Source organism: Coenobita brevimanus, chromosome 98 (genome assembly GCF_032717465.1).
Source record: "Coenobita brevimanus isolate Jiangsu-jjx chromosome 98, ASM3271746v2, whole genome shotgun sequence".
NCBI lineage: Eukaryota > Metazoa > Arthropoda > Malacostraca > Decapoda > Coenobitidae > Coenobita > Coenobita brevimanus.
Genome location: NC_137051.1, coordinates 8,802,150 through 8,821,972, shown reverse-complemented (window position 1 = coordinate 8,821,972; position 19,823 = coordinate 8,802,150). Strand labels below are relative to the sequence as shown.

At 42.6% G+C, this 19,823-nt stretch overlaps 1 protein-coding gene across 1 annotated transcript in view; it reads left to right on the top strand.

The window, feature by feature from the left end:
• Positions 1-19,617, top strand: part of LOC145414187 (uncharacterized) — a 107,276-nt gene extending 87,659 nt beyond the window's left edge. The window contains exons 2-3 of the mRNA XM_080283761.1: positions 4,442-4,674; positions 16,937-19,617. Coding sequence (XP_080139887.1) covers positions 4,442-4,674; positions 16,937-19,617 — 2,914 coding nt within the window. The remainder of the gene's footprint in view (positions 1-4,441; positions 4,675-16,936) is intronic.
• The last annotated feature ends 206 nt before the right edge of the window (positions 19,618-19,823 follow it).

The window sequence follows — 19,823 nt, the reverse complement described above, 5'->3', positions numbered from 1 at the left end:
TTTTTTTCTTTGCTAAAGTCAGATGGTTCCTGAATACTTAGGCAGGATATCATCGGGTTTTAATGAACTGGGATGTACTCGTATCATTTGCTCTCTCTCTCTCTCTTTCTCTCTCCCTCTCTCTCATCAATATGTATTATCCACTTCAAACAGATTCATTCAATATTTTTACCTAAAACAGTTAAAAGTGGAGAAATAGTGTGTAAAAGACGGTGTATGGTGTGGCAGTGTGACAGGACTGCGCTAACGGTAGTGTGGTGCGTGGTAGTATGAAGTCACACAGAATATGATGTGGTGTGGCGGTATATGGTGTGGCAGTGTGTCGCATGGCAGTGTTAAGTGTGTGCTTAGTGCGGCAGTGCGAGGTGGGGATGAGGCGTCGTTGTGTCATAAACTACACAATAACTTCCTAACGCCGTGCATACCATATTAGTGTTTATTTATTTACTTATTTTTTCAGGAATAGACTACAGATATATCACTTTGCTCATGGGTGGAGTAATAATATAATAACACGCCATCAGAAGAAAGAAACACGCTATGAAGAATATCCACGTAGCCATGAACAACAAAGGAAGAAAGGCTATGGAAATAAAACACGATTGGTGAAAGGCGGAAGTAATGGACACCTTCGGGTAGCGATCAATATGAGAGGAATAAAGTGTCAGGTATAAAACAGAACAACGTTAGACGAGACAGACAGACAATGAAGAACTATTGCGATGAAGAGGGAGATAACACATTAAACAGCACAAATGACAGATAAATACAGACACCGATAAATATAAGAGGAAGCATACAAATAACACAGCACAACAGCAGACGAAGAGCACAAGTAGTGAAGAAATACTGGTAATGTTAACAATTAGAAGCAGAAAATCCATATGAAAAGAAAACAAACCACGAAGGAGAAAAATGTCATAGTAATAAAACAACATTAGACGAAAAACATAGGTAATCAAGAAATGGAAATAAAATAGAAAAATAAAATAATACCATCGACGACTCAGGTAACGGAAATATAAACGAGAAAAGAAAAAAGGAATAACACAACATCAGACTAACGAAACAGGTAATGGAAGAAATAACGGTGAAATATTAAAAATAAAATGGCATCAGTGGAAGGACACACGTAACGAAAAAAATAATGACAAAGGTAAAAAAAAAAAAAACAGCATAACACAACACTACACGAAAGACACAAGTAAAGAAAGAAATAAAAGTGAAATATCTTTAAAAAAGCATAGCAAAACATCAGCCGAAAGACACAGGTAATGGAGAAATACAGGTAGCGATACACATGAGAGGAAGAAAAGCCATAACCTTGGGTCCGAGAGAGAAGCAGAGGGAGGAGCGGGTCGTAAACTCAACTACAGCCGTAAAAACAACACTCACCCAGACTTTCTTCACAAACACTCGTCCTCCTCCCACCACGGCCGCCACCGAGGAAGATCTGTAAATATAAAACAAAGGATCTGTACATAAAAAAGGTAAATACAAACACCAGCGAAGATCTGAAAATGGTATATACATGAAAATGGTCAATAAAATGTATGTGTGTGTGTGTGTGTGTGTGTGTGTGTGTGTGTGTGTGTGTGTGTGTGTGTGTGTGTGTGTGAAGGAGCACCTGAAAAATGCGATGCTCATTTGTGTTTATTTTTGCAAGGGACCTGTACATAACAATGAGCACATAAAAAGCGTGTGTCTCTCGGGGAAGCATCCAAAGTAATACAGTGCTCGTTCATTTATCTTTTACACCCTCGGGCAGCAGGTGTGTTATAAAGGTAGTCGTGTGTGTGTCTGCCTGTCTTTCCGTGTGTAGGAACAGTACCATTCTTGCTGCTTTGATAAGACTTTAACTAAACTTGATGGAAAGGTTGACGATCTCCCAAGATACTGACCCAAAGTTTCTGAGCATAAATTAAAGGTCAAGGTAACAGGGCAAGGGCAATTTTAAAAGTTTTATCCAGTTCAGACCAAACTTCGTGCGAAGGCTGAGGGTAAGGCATGGATGAAGGGATCTGGTTTTGAAAATAATCAAAGGTCATTGTCACAAGGTAAGGTCAAAGTATCGACCCCTGTGAGTGTATGTGTGAACAAATTAGCTAGTTCTGATCTGATATCGACCAAACTTGGTGGATGCGTTCAAGGTCAGCAAGGGGGTTTACCTAATGTTTTTGAGAATGATAAGACAACGATCTAGGTCACAAGACCAGCTCAACTTTAACATTTTTTTTTTCCGATTTACATCAGACTTGATGGGAGGGTTGACAGTGACGCAAGGATGAAAGGATTTGACTCTGAGTATAAACAAAGGTAAAAGACACAGAACAAGATCAAAGGGTCGAGCATATTACTCAACATTATTACCTCAGTTTTGACCAGTTGGAAGGACTGAGGGTCAGCTAAAGATGATGATACCTGATTTTGAAAACGATAAATAAAAGGTAAAGGTCATGCAGCAAGATTAACTCAAATAGTGTCGATTCGATTTGGATCAAATTTCGTGAAAATGTTGAGGACCAGGCAAGGATGAAGTGATTCGATTTTAAGAATAATCAGTCAAAGGTCAAAGTCACAGGGTAAAGTCAAAGGTTCTACCCTTATAATACCCGCACGGCGCGGGTGCGGCATTTTCTGAGTTATTCTTCTTGTAATTATTTTTTTTTAAATCACAGTTCATAATATCACTATTGTAGGATCCATGTGCGTACTTCTCCTCCAAAATTGTGACGCCTTCAGCCAGTAGACGTCTTTTGCTTGTTATTCCTGCTAAAGCTAAACGATTTAATGAACAAAACAGAGATATTTCGAACTAGACGGGGCGGAGATTAACTTTATTGACCCCTTCACTGCTAGAGATTTGCTCTGATACGAATAAAATCGCCTGAGTTTAAAAGAATTAGGCAAAAAAGGGCGCCATAATGAACGAGTCAAAATAATAAAACCATAACAAATAAACTGTTGTGATGAAATGCAAAACAGTGTAGTGAACTGTTGGATGGGTGGGTGTGTCTGGCAGGGATCACAAAAGGATCTGTGTTGGGATTTACAGAGGATGGAGCTGATGACATTACCACTGACATTGTGATATACGTCATCAGTATATCTTCTATTAATAACTGATCACTCTTCTTTACATATTCGGCTTCATATACGTATGATCTCACGCTTACGTGCCTAAATTTATCAGTGTCATTAAGTAATCGCGCAATTATGTGCATGTGTGTTTTCTCTTTTCACTGACCTATTCCCACTGTTATGTTTTATTAGTACAGTATATGTTTTGTAGACGTTAATGTTTTTGAAACTGCCCAACTAATTTCTAATTATGTTTCATTTCTAAATCACTAACATTTAAACATTAGTGTAATTATCTCTAAACGCACACACACACACACACACACACACACACACACGTGTGTGTGTGTGTGTGTGTGTGTGTGTGTGTGTGTATATATATATATATATATATATATATATATATATATATATATATATATATATATATATATATATTTATATATATATTTCCCATTGGAGCCCAGTGTCCAGAGTATTGGACAGAACTGGGATTTTTCAAGTCTTTATAAAATAGGGAACCCCCAGGTAGGGACCAATGAGCTTCGCAACTATGAGCCGATAGGCGGAGGGCGGTACGCTTAGTGCCCTCCCAGTGCAATTCCTCGCCCAGCACCCCGGGATCCAATGGTATATATATATATATATATATATATATATATATATATATATATATATATATATATATATATATATATATATATATATGTATAATACAGCATAGTTTTACATAACGGTACCCCAGAACAGTAAAGTGTTGCACTGTATTTTCTGAAATATCAAATAAACCACTATCAAAGAGACTGACTTCTGAGTCACTCGGCTTACTTTGAAGAGTGTAGAGTGTTATACAGAATTCACCATAACGAGATATGATGAACTGACCACTGTTCAGAATCCACACATGTATTAAACTGGTATTAAAAACTGGTAAAAGTTCTCGCTCACTGATGCCACATTTGTCTACATGAGAATTACACGGGTCTGCATTATATTTTTCGCACACTTACTTTGATGGATATAATAGGAAACAATTATTAATCATTAAGGTGTCTATATGGACCTTCCTTTGCACATTATGAAAGCAGACTGGTAAGTGTTTTAATAATCACACCTGCATATGGACCAAACCTGGTGCTACATTTGTAATGCAGTGAGGAGGGCCGTTAACCATTTCACTGCGATGACACATTTCATAAGTTATCCAGAAATTTTAGGTGATTGTACTCAGGAGTGACTTCAAACTGGAGGAGTTAGGTAAAAACACAAGTAACCCCTTCATTGCTAGAGGTCTTTCGTAAGTATAATAAAATGTCAGAAAGGCAGACTGCAATGAGTGAGTGTTGTTGTTGTGTTGCAGGGTGTGGCGATGTGTGATGGTGAGGAGGGCGGGGCGCGGCGCGGTGGTGGCGGGGGCGGCGGCGGCGGCGGTGGTGCTGGTGGCGGCGGCGGCGGTGGCGGCTGGGGCGGCGCACAGTCCCTGCCCTGTGAGCGAGTTCACCTGCGACAACCTGCGGTGCGTGCCCAAGGACAGGGTCTGCAACGGACGGGACGACTGCGGCGACTCCAGCGACGAGAAGCCTAACTGCACCCGTGAGTTTGTGTGTGTGTGTGTGTGTGCGGCGGGGGGGTGAAAGGCGGCAGGAGGAAGTGTATGTGGAAAGATAGTAGAAAAACAGGAAGAGTAACTAATGAACGAGGTGGGGGATACAGTAGCAGAGTACATGGAAGAAGGAGGGAAAGGACGTCAGAAAAATATACGGGGAGTGACAGACAATAAAGGGAGTGAGAGAGTAAGATAATAAGGAAGGAGAGATAGTGGTGGAGAAATATTTGGAGAGAAGGAGAGATAGCAAAGGAATATATGTGAGGTAAAAGCAGAGAAATGAATAGAAGAAAAGAGGGAGGGTAGAGAAGTATATGTAGGAGGGTTACTAAAGGTATATAGAGAGGGAAGAAAAGAGGGCAGAGAAACATCTAGAGGGAGGGAGAGAGGGATCTGGGAGCAGCATGTGAATGAAGAGAATTGGTCGAGAAATATTTGCATCGAGAAACAGCAGAGAAATACGGTATACGGAGGGAGGGAGGGAAGGTGGGATGGATGGATGACATGTATATACACTGATGGAGAAAGGGGGGGGGAATGATATCAATAAAAAAAGAAAGAAAAGAAAAAAAAATAGACGGCGAAAATAGGTATAAAGACAGTGAATTAGTAAAAACAGGACTTGTGAATATGTATACAGTGAGAAACGAGGATCAGATTGGTACATTAAAGGATAATAAGAGGGAAGAAAGTAGATGAAGGAAGGATGAAAGACGACAACCAAACAGATATACAATATGAATGAATGACATTATGAAAATCGGCCAGATATACTGTGCACTTGTTGGGTTACACATGGGTACATTAGTGCTCACATCAATGTCTAGCGTGAAATTATGGCAAGTCATCAGTATAAAAGGATAAAAAATAAAAGTAGACATGGTACTGTTAAACAAAATTTGTGTAAGAAGCGCATGAAGAAAATAGTAAATGAACAGTTATTAGCGAACGGTGTTGGTAAAATGGCAGATGGATGGATGGATAGATATTTATGAGTGACTGATTTTGCAGGTGAAAGGTAAAAAACAAAAATGGTAGATGAATATTATTAGTGACCATGCGTGAAAGAAAGGTACTGAAGTTGATGACGCACGTGAAATAAAACTGATCTGATGAAATACCGGTAAAGTACATCCATTAAAAAAAAAAAATCGTCATTCCTGGGTCCAGTGAGCTTTAAGGTGATTGGCAGAAGTGAAACTGAGGTCATTTGGTAGTGCTGGTATTCCGGAATGCTTGGTTCGTGACATAATGTATCACACCAAAAGGATGCCGAATAATTTTTTAATGGGTGTACAGAACAAGGTGTTGGCACCCCTTGTTTAGTTAACTGTCTGTGGAATGAATAACTTGAAGTAAAATGTGATGAACATCTGTTAAGAAAATTGTAATGCATGTGCAAAAGGTTCGGTTACTAGGTAGAGCCAGGACTCCGGCGGCTTGAATGATGTGTGACTAACTGTGTGGATCAATTAACTGAACATGCAATTCTCCCGTTTTCGTACTTTTTCTTTGTTTTGCATCCTTTCTCACACAGTTTTTAGATGGGGAAAATTGTTCAGCTGTTGTTTCTTGTGGTGGTGGTGGTGGTTATGGTGCTGGATGACGACGATGATGATAATTTGTTTTTTTTTTTTTGCTTTTGTTGTTGTCCCTTACTCAAGTATGCGACCGACTGATGATTTCAGCCACTTCACCCTGGTGCTCCCAGCTAACTTCTGTAATGGTGGTTTATGTTGAAGAATTATCCCTGCTGTAAAAATGGAATGCATGAGGCTAGTTTATTGTGAATTGTGTGAGTTATATTATGTGTCAATGGTGTAGAGAAAAGTGATGGCCACACCACAGTTTGGTCCGATAAACTATTGTTTCTTAAGGAAATGAATTTTGTGCCTTATGTACGAGTATTTTAGGGAGTGGCTCTACGGGTGGAAAATGCGTGATTGGAGAGTTTGAATGACTGTGGTGTTCATGTGTCTGGCTTTACGTTGTTGTTCTTGTAGTCTGTCTGGCCAAGCAGACCCGTCCTACAAGTACTATACAGCACGTAGGCCGTGAAGAGAACCGGCACCCCTTGATGGACAGCTCCTCACCAGGGTCGGACTAGGGTTCTTCCCCATGTGAGGTAGAGGGAAGTATGAGGAGGTTTGGGTTCTGGGTGGACATTGCAGCTACTCTGCACCACCAAGGGTGCTAGGCGCCACCGCGTGTATATCTCTCGTTAGCACTTTGGCTATATGTATGTCTGTATTGCATGTTGGGTAGTGGAGCGGATATATTCTTAATATATTTTGCTGTACAGAGGTCAGTCTCTATTATTTCATTGTTGCGGAGGTGGTATGGAGGCAATTAATTCCACTGAAGTGGGCCTTAACTGTGAGCACTTTTCCTTCTGTGATCAGTCGTTCAGTTAATATTTCGAAGTTTTCGTTCTTAATGACATTTCCTAACTTGTGTCTCATCCAACATGAAGAGAATTATTTACTGTGCGAACGAACTGCTTGTAAACTGCTGCCAGGGATTCTTTTTGTCGGTCATGGTGGTGCCTGTGAGTCTCCTCACTGCTTTAAGCTCGAAAATGGTCTTTGCAAGGATGTTGTTTGCATGCTGATAAAAGGTCATGTGTGTATACAGTGAGCCTAAGAATTTCATGAAGTCTGTCCTCGTCCATTCACTGCGATGGCGTCGTAAATGTTTAATGCGTAACACCTGCGATTCTATTTAACATTGGGGACGCCTATTGCAGTCAAGGTGGTTGGAAGCAACCTTCACAAAACTCCTACACAACGAGGTCTCCCAAAACTAAGCAAAACAGCGAGGTTGTAGCAAGACTGAAACTAGATGTTCTCGGACTGAAAGGACTAACGCAGTGGTAGATTCAAGGGTGTAACCTGACAATGGTTGTGTGATTCATGTCGATAATAATTAGTGACACATGATTCCGCAGGTGAAGCAGCCATTCTGTGTACTTTAGTATAAATTATTTTTCTAGCACCATTTATGAATAATGAGATAAGAATAATGATAAACAACAGAGTAGATGAACAATATGAAAGATTGTCTGATGAAGGGACAGGGAGACTGACACGAATACAGAGGGACAGGCAAGTAGGAAAGTAGTTATATATGTACGTTTCTACGTTTGTAGGTAGGTAGACAGATAGGTAGATTTCTGATACACAGATATACAGATAAACAAAAATGAGTGTGTGAGTGTGTGTGTGTGTGTGTGTGTGTGTGTGTGTGTGTGTGTGTGTGTGTGTGTGTGTGTGTGTGTGTGTGTGTGTGTGTGTGATAAAAGGATAATGGTCAGTGATCGAAAAAAGCACAAAATAAAATTGCCTGTCAGAAAAAATAAAAGAGGGAGAAAAAGTAAGGAAGAGAGAAATGTAAAGAGTATACGTCATCGAAAATGTATGAGAGAGAGAGAGAGAGAGAGAGAGAGAGAGAGAGAGAGAGAGAGAGAGAGAGAGAGAGAGAGAGAGAGAGAGAGAGAGAGAGAGAGCTTCCCTTGCCATCTCCGGGGTCAGCACACAACAAATGGTAGGGTATTATTTCACCTCGCTCACCACCTACTTACTTCATCTCCTCTCTTCTTTATATACCTTCACTTTTCTTCTATGATCTCTCTCCTCTCCGTTTTTCTCTGTGTCCTTGGTACTGCCTTCTTCTCTATCACTGTCTCTGTCTTATCCTCTTTCTCTCTCTCCATTTTCTTCTATATTTTCTTCTTTTCTCGCCAGACACAAATACTTTCTCCACCTAACTTTTTCTTTGTTTCTTAATTTTTCTTCTACACACTTTCTTCTTTCTTTTATAACTTTACAGTGCTCACCATAAGATGAAGCATATTTACTTCATGCCCCCCCACCTCTCTCTCTCTCTCTCTCTCTCTCTCTCTCTCTCACATTTTTCACTGCCATTCTTTCATCCCGATATTCTTTGTTTCCTCACTCCTGTTTCTCTTCTGTGTCTTCTTTCACTTGTTTCTTCCTCTCTTTTAATTTATATTCTTATGTCCTTCCAAATCTTATCGGAGCAAAAGATCCACTCATCGTTTCTCTCACTTTTTTCTTTTCCCTTTATATATTCCAATTTTTTTTTTCTTCTTTTGGTTCTTGCTTCATCTCCCCTCTCCTTTTTTTCAATCCCTGTGCTAGTTCTTGCTCCAATTTATTTATTTATTTATTTTTTTTGCCTGTACCTCTTCTCTTCGTCAGTTATGAAATTTACTCCTTCCCTGCTCCTAACTCTTCTTTATATTTTCCTTATCTTTTTCTCTCGCTTTATCAGCTTTTCTTTAGTTTTATCGCCTTATTTTTCAAGTTTTCAGTTTTCTTACTTTTCTCTCCTATTTTTCTCTCCTTTCTTTACGTAATTCCTATCTTTTCCTCTGGTCTTATGTGTCTTTAGTTTTATCGTCTTGTTTTCTTTATATTTGCTGTTCTCTTTGCACTTGTGTTCTCTTTTCTCATTCTTAAAATTTACTCTGGTCTCATCATCTTCTTGGTCCGTATCCTCTTATTTTCCTCAAGTTGACTGTTTCTTATTTTACTTTTCTCCCTCCTCCTCCTCCTTTATTTGTCCCCACCTCCATCTTCACAAGGGAAGGCCTACTTTATCTCTCCCTGTTCTTTCTTTCTCTTCATAACTCTTTTCTCTGGACCACCCTCCCCCACCTCATCCTCTCCCCTTCTTTTTCTTTCCCTTTTTCATCAATTTTCTTCATCTCCTTTTCTCCAACTCTTTATTTATTAGCTTATCTACTTAATTCTTCTCTGTTCTCTCTCTCTCTCTCTCCTCACTTACATTCTACTAGCTCCTCAGTTCTGTTCCTCGTCTCTCCTCTCATTGTCACCTTCTTCCATCAGATTTTTTTTTTTATCATTTCCGTTAACAATTCCACTTCCATTTATCTCCTTTTTTTTTTTCCATGTCTTAATTTTTTTTTTTTCCCAGTCTCCCATCACCTCTTTTCTCTATTATTTTTCATTACGAGGGGCCGTTACTTTAATTCATATTTTCCAAAACCACACAGCGTCATTCAGCTTCAGATGGATGTACAGTATTGTAGTAAAAGGTTTAATCTAAAAAAAAAAAAAATGGTTCTAAATAAACTCCCCAATTCGAAAAAAAAAATATGTAAATAGCAAGAATAAAGCATAAAAGACGTCCTTGTGCAGAAGAGGGTAATAATTATATCGTTCAATTTTGCGTCTCTATTCTACGTCTCTGCTCAAAGTAATCATGTCATTTATCGGACCGCGTTCTGTTGCCTTCTTTACATCCTCTGTATTCCCAACTTCTCACCCGCATTATGTTCTTCTCAATCATCCCCTTTACTGCTCTTGTCTTTATTATGCCTTGATAATACAGTGTCTTAACTCTGTTCCATCCCCCTCTCCTCCCACTCCTTTCCTACTCCTGATCCCCGTTGCATCGCTCCCTCCCATTTCTTTCCTGACCTCCCCACCTCCTATCCTTTTCTATCTTCCTCAGTTTGCTCTAGAGTCGCTTGCTTCCAGTCTCCACTCATAACTGAAGAAAGCCTATGTAGGGTCGATACTGTTACATCTTTCTGATAGATAACATGTCCATAGCATGCGCAATTCTTCCTTTCTATCTTTCTTAACTATTTTGAGTTGCATTACTTTTATCCTTTCTGGCCGTACCCTCTCACCCATATTACGCCCGTACCCTCCATCTTTTCAGCTAACTCTTTCTGTCCCTTACCATTCACCTCCTCGCCTCAGACCCTATCATTTATTACTTACCCTGTCATTATTGTCATCCCTCTCTTCTGTTTCTCCCGCACACTCGCTTTTTACGCCCTACCCTTCGGTTCCTTCCCCTTCCCCTGTGTCCAGTTACGGGATTCACATTTCGGTATGGGGCTGTTTTATTAACTCGCCTAAACCTAATTTGCGTCAGTTTATGCTTACATCTTATACAAACACTTCACATCCAAAGTAAAGTTAATAATAAAACAAAGCAGACGGGAAAAAAAATTAGTTCAGACTTTATTCAGTGGTAATGAGACTTGCTTATCGTGCAAAATGACTAAGATCAATTTTGAATACGGCCGTAGCCTACACTGACTGTCTTCCGCCACGCACACACACACACACACACACACACATATATATATATATATATATATATATATATATATATACACACACACACACTCTCTCTCTCTCTCTCTCTCTCTCTCTCTCTCTATCACTCTGATTAACTGAAAATTAGAAGCATCACTTAAAAGTCAGGATCAAAGCAGTTCAGCCCAGCATGATCACAGAGTTACGCCGCAAATCTCATGTCACAAGGTCATCACAGGAGAACGGGTCACGGGGGACATCACAAAGCTATCCCAGGATTTTTTATATATTTCTTCTGTCGAGCGTCTTCACTACGATGACGACCTTTACACTTTCCTCTAGCTACCTATACACTGTTTTATTCATTTTCGTTAGACTTCTCAAACAGGTGTTGATACAGGATTCATTAACCCCGCAGTCACCCCTTCATTACTCGCCGTCCTTCCTAACGAATAAAACTATCTGGAGGTAACAAGAATAAACTGTTAAACAAGGTCATCACAGTGGAGGGGTCAGCACCTTGAGTAAGATTACCTTTTTTAAACATTATTTTTGAGCACCGTCAGTCGAAGGTGCTCAACTCTGAAAGTCTTTTCGAACCGAAGGGACAGGATATAGTTTTCACAGTCCTTTCACTACTAGAGGCCTTTTGTTACGCTGTAAGGAAAAAAAAAAATCTCCACCTAGTGATTTCTTTAATTTTGCGTTTTCTTCGAAGTGCGATGTATTTCAATTTCTACACCATCCCATAACAACAACTACATCTGTCCCTACATGTGTGTTTTTTCTTTTCCTATTTTCTTTTCGTGTCTTGTGTTTTCCCCATTTTATCCTTCCCTCCCATTCGTATCTTCAACTCATTATCTTACCTCTTTCATCAGTGACGTCTTTTTAGCTTATTCTTGCCTCCTCCAAACAACTTCATTTAGCTCAGGGAAGGCCTCTCCTAGTGAAAGTGTTAATGATGGCTGTATTGAATCCCTGAAGCTTGATGTGTCTAAACTGCATCAAATCGTCTGGAGAAAGGAACAAAGAGTCTGATTTCCTTCTGTTCTTCACTTTTCATTACTTCCCTCTTTTTACATTCATTTCCTGCTGATTACCCTACCTCGTCCTCTCCATACATATTCCTCGTTTCATTTGTACTCTCTCTCTCTCTCTCTCTCTCTCTCTCTCTCTCTCTCTCTCTCACACACACACACACACACACACACACACACACACACACACACACACACACACACACACACCTCCCTATCTCTCACCCAGCGACCTCAGACGCCCCACAAAGGACCTCACTATCCCCTGTTTACCCAAGGAAAAGAAAGCAAGAAATCACAATACCAGGACCAAAGGCTAAGCGAGAAGGAAATATGGGAGAAAAAGAAAAAAAACATACGAGATGAAAGTATGGAATAAAGATATCAAGAAAAAGGGAGAGGAAACACACACACACACACACACACACACACACACACACACACACACACATACAGCGAGAGAGAAAGAGAGAGAGAGAAATTAAGATAGGATTATGGAAATGTACAGAAGAAAACAAGAAGGCTCAAACATAGAAAGAAAAAAAAAGAAAGTAGGAATCTGTAGGGGGTGTGATGAAGAAAAAGATACGGGAGATGGGAGCAAAAACAAAACCAAACAAATCAAAGCAAGGAATCATGGCAGGACGGAAACGAAAAACAAGAAATCACAGTAGGATGACCAAGGATAAGAAAGAGAATGTAAGAAAAATACTAAGAGAAAATAGGAGAGTAATATCAACCACTTCCAACTCTTCTCAGTTTCAATTTCCTCTCTCCCTCTCCCCATTCGCACCATCCACTTCACTCCTCCCCAATCTCTCTCTCTCTCTCTCTCTCTCTCTCTCTCTCTCTCTCTCTCTCTCTCTCTCTCTCTCTCTCTCCATGTCAGATACCTCCTCCCTTTCTCCCTCCCCTCACTCCTCCTCTTCCTGCGGCTCCATCTCATTCCCTCTTCATCATTCCCTCTGGAGTCTCCCTCCCCTTGACCTTCTCTTCTATCCTTTCTTCCTTCCTTCCTTCCTTCTTCTCTGTTTTCTTCATCGTACTTCTCTGTTATGTGATGCATACAATTTTCTCTCCTTCCTCCCCCCTGTCTCTTGTAAGCTCATCCTCTCTGTGCTCCTCTTCCTCTTCACAACTTTCTTCTCACTTTATTTGTTTCTTTCTCCAATATTTTCTCCTCTTCATACACACAGCCACCTACAACCTCTCTCTCTCTCTCTCTCTCTCTCTCTCTCTCTCTCTCTCTCTCTCTCTCTCTCTCTCCCTCTCTCTCTCTCTCTCTCTCTCTTTCATCTGAACTGCTTCTCCCAACTTCTCTTTCTCCCTATTCTCTCCTTCCCTCTTCACTCTTTCATCCTCCCCTTTCCCTTTCTCTTCTTCATTGCTTATCTCTCTCCCTTTCCTCCCTCCTCAATCTGAGCTCCCTCCTTCCCTTTCCTACTCCACTATCCAGAAAACCAAGTAAGTTAGTGCAGAGAACAACGACCCTTCAGCATAGATAGCATATGGAACTCAATCCCTTGCCGTCCAGTAGAGAAGTATAGGGAAGGAGGGAGGGAGGTAATCAAGGGGAGAGAGAGACAGAGAGAGAGAGAATCTGTATGACCTGAGACTTCATGAAGACAAAGTAACAAGAGAAGAAAGAATGAACAAGGAGAAAGGACTGGAATGAAAGGGAAAAAAGGAGAGGATGGAAGTAGATAGGGGAACTATGAAAAACTGAGCTATACAGAACATGGAATAGACAGACTGACAGACATATAATTTAATTAAGTAGGTAGGTAAGTCGGAAGATAAGTACATAATGAGTATATATATATATATATATATATATATATATATATATATATATATATATATATATATATATATATATATATATATATCGTTAAGGAATATGGTCAGATACAGATGAATACATAAACAAATGTACAGTATATACAGGGTGATTCAGCAGAGTAGAGGCCCCAGAATAACGGCAATATAGCCTATTATTATGAACGGATTTAAACGAAAATTATTACTTACAACTGTCACTCTGTTTCAGTATTAGACTGCATTTCAGTACCTCCCGACATTTGAACTTAAAGAAACACATACCGGAAGTGAAATTCAGCTCTAACACAAATGGGGCAATGAGTGGGCATCAGTTACTCAAGTACACTGATCCAGTGATCATGTCATACTTGATAATTGACACCACATTTTTATTCCCATGATTTTCCTGAAGATTTTTTCTTGGCTGTGGGAACATAAGAGAGAGAACATTTTAAAACATGCCTGGCACAACTGATTAGCTAAAAAAAAAAGGCATTACGAAGGAGAATGCAACCATCCCGAAGGTTACACTATACCGTTAAATTCGTTGCACCAGGTTTACTATAGTCGCGGCGCACGACTCTCAGGCTGTCATTATCGTACCCTGGCAACCTACCATTTAAAAGTGCGTCCGATTTCCTATCATATTATACACGAATCATATTATTATGCACGAATATATTATACACGAATATTATTATACACGAACATATTATACACGAATCACATGCGTCTCATATTATACACGAAATCAGACGCACTTCCGAATGGTAGGTTGCCAGAGCACGATAATAGCAACCTCAGAGCGCCGTTACTATAATACTAAAACGCTGAATTAGTCCGCTTTCAAAACATGATGTAGCTGTGGATAGAATGTAATGATATGAACAAAGTATGTACCGCAAGTCATTTAAACCGATTCATTAATTACGGCCATACTGAATTAACTCCGAGGCCTCAGCGTAGCGAATCGCCTTGTATAAATTCATTAAGAAACAGACATATTGATATAGATCCAAAGCTAGATAAATAAGACAGATACATATGTAAATGCAGACACAGACAGATATAAATAGATAGATGTTTATGAGACAGAAATACCGCGCCTCGAAACAGCAATCTTGAAAAATTGTGACGATACCAGATTTGCAACACAAAAGCAGACAAATCAAATAAAGAAAAGAGTAATGAAACAAAGTAAGAAAAGAAGCAGAAAGAGAGCACTGACGAAGGAATGGATGGAAGGCGGTGAGGGAAGAGATGGGAAATGAGAAAGGCAAGAAGAGAGGGAGGAGGAGGCAGGGAAGGAGAGAGGGACAGATGGAAGAAATATGGATAAATGGATAGGGATGAGAAGAAGGAAAAAATAGAGAAGGCAAGGTGGAAAGGCAGAAAGGGGAAGGAGAGAGGGAAGGGACAAAAGGAAGGTGGAAGGGAGGGAGAGGAGGGAAAAAAAAAGAAGATGCAAAAAGGGCAGAAACAGAGGGAGAAAAGGGAAGGTAAGGATGACTGAATATAGAGATGGGATCGACGGAAGAAAAGGTAGTAAAGGAAGGAAGAGAGGGTCAGACTGACAAAACAGAGAAGGGATAAGGGAAGGGAGAAGTATGAAGAGAAGGGAATGACAGAAGCCAAGAAAAGGGGGAGGGGAAAAGGAAGGCAAAACAAAGTCAACGACAGGGACTGAGAGAAAGAACAAAGAATAAAGATGGGAACAAAGGGAAGAGAGAAATGGAGAGATGAAGGGGAGAAAAGGGAGGGAAGGAAGGGAAGGAATGGAAGAGGAGAAGGTTGAAGAGTGAAGGAAGGAAAGAAGGAAGGGAGAAGAGGGAAGAAAGGAAGGAAGGAAGGGAGAGAAGGGAAGGGAGGGAGCTAATGAATCCAGGGAGACAATTACCATTATGGCTGTGGGGATGGTAGTCACTAACTCACCCCCCTAATGTCTGACTCCATTCTCAGAGCTTAAGGCTGGCTGTGTTTAAGTGGCTGTGGCTGTGATGGCTGAGTGGCTGTTTAAGTGGTTGTGATGGCTGACTGGCTGTATTTAAGTGGTTGTGGCTGCGATGGTTAAGTGGCTGTGTTTAAGTGGCTGTGGCTGTGATGGCTGAGTGGCTGTGTTTAAGTGCCTGTGGCTGTGATGGCTGACTGGCTGTGTTTAAATGGCTGTGGCCATGACGGCTGACTAGCTGTTTAAAAGGCTGAGTGGCTGCGACCGTTGACTGACTGTGTTTGTATGAATGAGCGGCTGTGATGGCTGAGTGGCTGTGGCGGCTGAGTGGCTGTGACGGCTGAGTAGCTGTCAGGTCTGGCTGTGAATATTGAGAGACTGTGATACCTAAGCGACCATGTTTAAGCGGCTGCGTGTAAGTCATTCTGTTTAAGTGTCCGTGATTAACTGACTAAGTACGAGTATATGTGGCAGTATTTAAGTGGCTGTATTTCACTGGCTGAGTTAAATGCCTGTGTTTCAGTAGCAGTAGTCTGAGTGACGGCGTTTACGTTGCTGTTTAACTGGCAGTACTTAAGTAACTTTGTTTAAGTAATTGTGTTTAGAGGGTGTTGGCTGCAAACCTCTGCAGCAGGATGTCACCTACAAATAATTTTATCAAACTCTGGCAAGATCTCTCGACTGAATGGGTTAATGACGATATCTAAACCCTCAAGTTAAAGTCTCTCTTCTGAGATGTATAATATCATGTGACGGTGGCAAGGATACAAGATAAATAACTTCATCTTACTCAATAATCCGGAGATAGATTTTTTTTATTCATGCACAGACCGATTAATTTCAAGCTACCTTTGGAGAGGTTTTTCGATGTGAGAGAGTTCAGTTAAGCCTACGTTAATCCCCTGATTAATGTATGTCAATCCTCAGATATATAATATAAACTGGTGGCATAAAAAAAAAAAACAAGTCATCGGACTGCAAGGATGAAGTGGCATGTTTGTGAAAGCTGTGTCTACAGACTGAATTATCGAAATTTCTGTTTCAGGTAAACGATACCCGCAGTAAAGAACGTCACTATATATTTATATACTGTATAGATAGATAGATAGATAGATAGACAGAGATACAGATAGAGATAGATAGATAGATAGAGATACAGATAGAGATAGATAGATAGATAGACAGATACAGATATGAATGAATGAGACAGCGTGAACGTGTGTGTGTGTGTGTGTGTGTGTGTGTGTGTGTGTGTGTGTGTGTGTGTGTGTGTGTGTGTGTGTGTGTGTGTGTGTGTGTGTGTGTGTGCAGCGTAACTAATCATGGTGTGTTCTCGTTGCAGCGTGTAACGTGACGTACTACGGTGAGGTGGGACGAAGTTACGAGATCGACCTTCAAGAGTCGGCCAAACTGAGGCCGCCCTTCACCTGCCACCTCACCTTCGTGGCTGCCGGCGACATCTTTGGGGATCTAGTACAACTCAACTTCCGGGACCTGCAGCTGGGCTCTTTCCGGTCCCACCACGTATGCGGGTGTCCCAAGGGAAGCATGACCGTGATGGAGGCAGACCGGCCGCACATTGGAGGGTTTTGGTGTGGTGGCAGTGCTGACCATAACGTGTATTACAGCGAGACCAGCACCGTTACTGTCACTATCAAGGTCCCAGCTCCTGAGGAGGACACTGCTGGCGAGAAGAAAGTGCGGCTTCGGCTGCTTTATAAGTTTCTCCTCCAAGCAGAGTCCATCGTTCGGTTTGGGCCTTGGAACAGTGCAAAATATCTGGGCCTGGTGCGCTCTGGCACTGTCTGTGACAAGAGTTTCAATTCATGTGACCGTCGCAAGTGTCGTGTACAATCTCCGAATTATCCCGGCTTGTACCCTCGCAACGTGACGTGTCAGTATGTTATCCGGCAGGCAACAGTGCCACACGGTCGCCACGCCCTGGTCAGTGTAGAGCAGCCACAGCGCGGTCGCGTCCACATCAAACACACTGACGCTGCCTGCGATGGCAACCTACACCTGTGGCTGGACGGTGATTGTGATGTTGTGGGCGACACCCTGAGTATATACGAGATTCAGGGCGAAAGTCGTCGCCTCCTCATGCGCTTTTGTGGTGGCGGGAAAGTTCCCCGCATTACTGCCAGTGGCCCAGAGCTCCTGCTCGTCTTCCAGACCTCACCCTTCGACAACCTATACTTTGACGCCTCAGAAGGAACGCATCCAGGCTTTGAATTGGACGTGGGAGTGGCCTTTGTACCCAAGAATTCTTTCCTATATGCTGACCAACAGTGTGAATTTATCATTACCAGTATTGAGGCGGCACGTGGCCACTTTGAAAATGTAGCTCACTCACTACCCCGTGACACAAGGTGTGTGTACAAATTCCGGGGTCGGCCAGATGAAGTAATCTGGCTGTACTTTACACGCCTGAAGTCCACATACACACAGCCGCCCTCAATGGACGGGCCACATTGTCGCACCAGAGTTACGTTGGTGGAAGGCGCCGAAGGTGACGGTCGAGAGCTTGAGAACACATGCGGCCTCCTCGGTATGAGAGTGTGTCACCGCGAGCAGCTGGGACCAGGCAGGAACAGAACACGACCCTGCGGTGCACAGGAGAGCTACCTCACTGCTGCCTCACACGCCACCCTCACCATTCACTACCTCCTCCCATCTACTGTGGCTGGCCTAGAATTTCGGCTGCACTATGAATTTGTATATGCAGGTCCTCGTGCAGCAGCACTTAACCGGCCAGAGCCTTGCCACCGCCATTTAAGTAGCGAGCGCAGTAAAAAAGGACTCCTCACGTCACCTGCCAATAATCTGCTGTATGGGAAATTTGGAACCACAAAGCTGCAGTGTCAGTACACGTTACAAGGCCGCCCAGACGAAGCCGTCAGGATCACATTCATCTATTTCTACGCTCACAACTCATCGTGTCCAGGGCTAGACACACCAATGCAGGCGTGTGGGCGGCCACATGCTCTTGAGGGGCGTGGTGCACGTCTAGAGGTGTCTGAGTGGCCGTGGCCGGGAGTGGAACTACCACAAGCATGTATCTGTGATGGTCACCATCTCCCTGCCACACTGCTCTCATATTCAGCCTCACTAACCATAACATTCACAGTAGCTGGAATGGATGTATTTGACGACTTCTCACACTTCAGCTTTGAGTTAGAATATGAGTTTGTGCAAGTGCAGGCATGTGAAGAGGGTCGCATGGTGGGGGGTGAGGCAGGAACACTTAGTCTGGCATTGCAGCCTCCACCTGGACCCTGCCGTGGACACCCCTGGCTTCTCCAACCCACCAAGAACAAATTTTTGTTGGTATCAGTGCCAGGTAGGGCCATACGTGGTGGCCTACAGGGTGCTGCCCATGGCCACCTTGTTGCAGCAGATTACACAGTGGCCCCATTTGAGTGCCAGAGCGCTGAACTACATGTATACCAACCCGGCAACCCGAGGCCACTGAGTGCTGTGTGCGTATCACCAGGTGCAGCTGAAACAGTGCATGTGTTCTCTGAAGGTTTCAATGAACCACTCTCATTGGACTACCTGGGTGAGGCGGCCCGGTCACTGGTGGTGGTGCTATTGAGCCGCCCCCCTTACATGACAGGGCAGGTCTCTCAACAGCAGTACACCACCCTAGATGTGCGCTGGGTGGAGGTGGCGCCTCGCTGGCTAGCAACCCGCTGTGCCACCGAGTGCCCTGCTGTGCATGCTTGCATCAGTGCTACACTCTTTTGTGACGGCACCTGGCACTGTCCCTCGGGGGCTGATGAAGCTGTAGTTACTTGCTTAATGGCATTGTCACCATGGCTCTGGTTAACATTTGGGCTGGCCGTGGGCTGCGTCTCGGTGTTGTCAGGCTGGTGGGGGTGGTCACTGTGGAAAGCAAGGAAGGAACGTAATACTGAGAATGCGTGTAGCGAGGAGGTTCTCACCCCCGGCCATCATGAGTCACCACCTGAGCCCCCAGAGTACCCAGACTGCATTGATGTAGACTTTGAGACGACTGTCTGACAATACGCCCCCCGGGGTGACGACGGGCCCCCGGGGTTGGCAACATTACTCGGTAGACTCGCTGCCCTCATCAACGGCTGGAATTCCCACCAAGCCCCTGCAGTGCCCCACAATGGTACACGGGGGGGCGGGCCTCCCCAGCAAAATGGCGTGCGGCGCCTGCCTGTCCTACGCCTCCCCAATGGCGCCCATAACCCTGGTGTGAG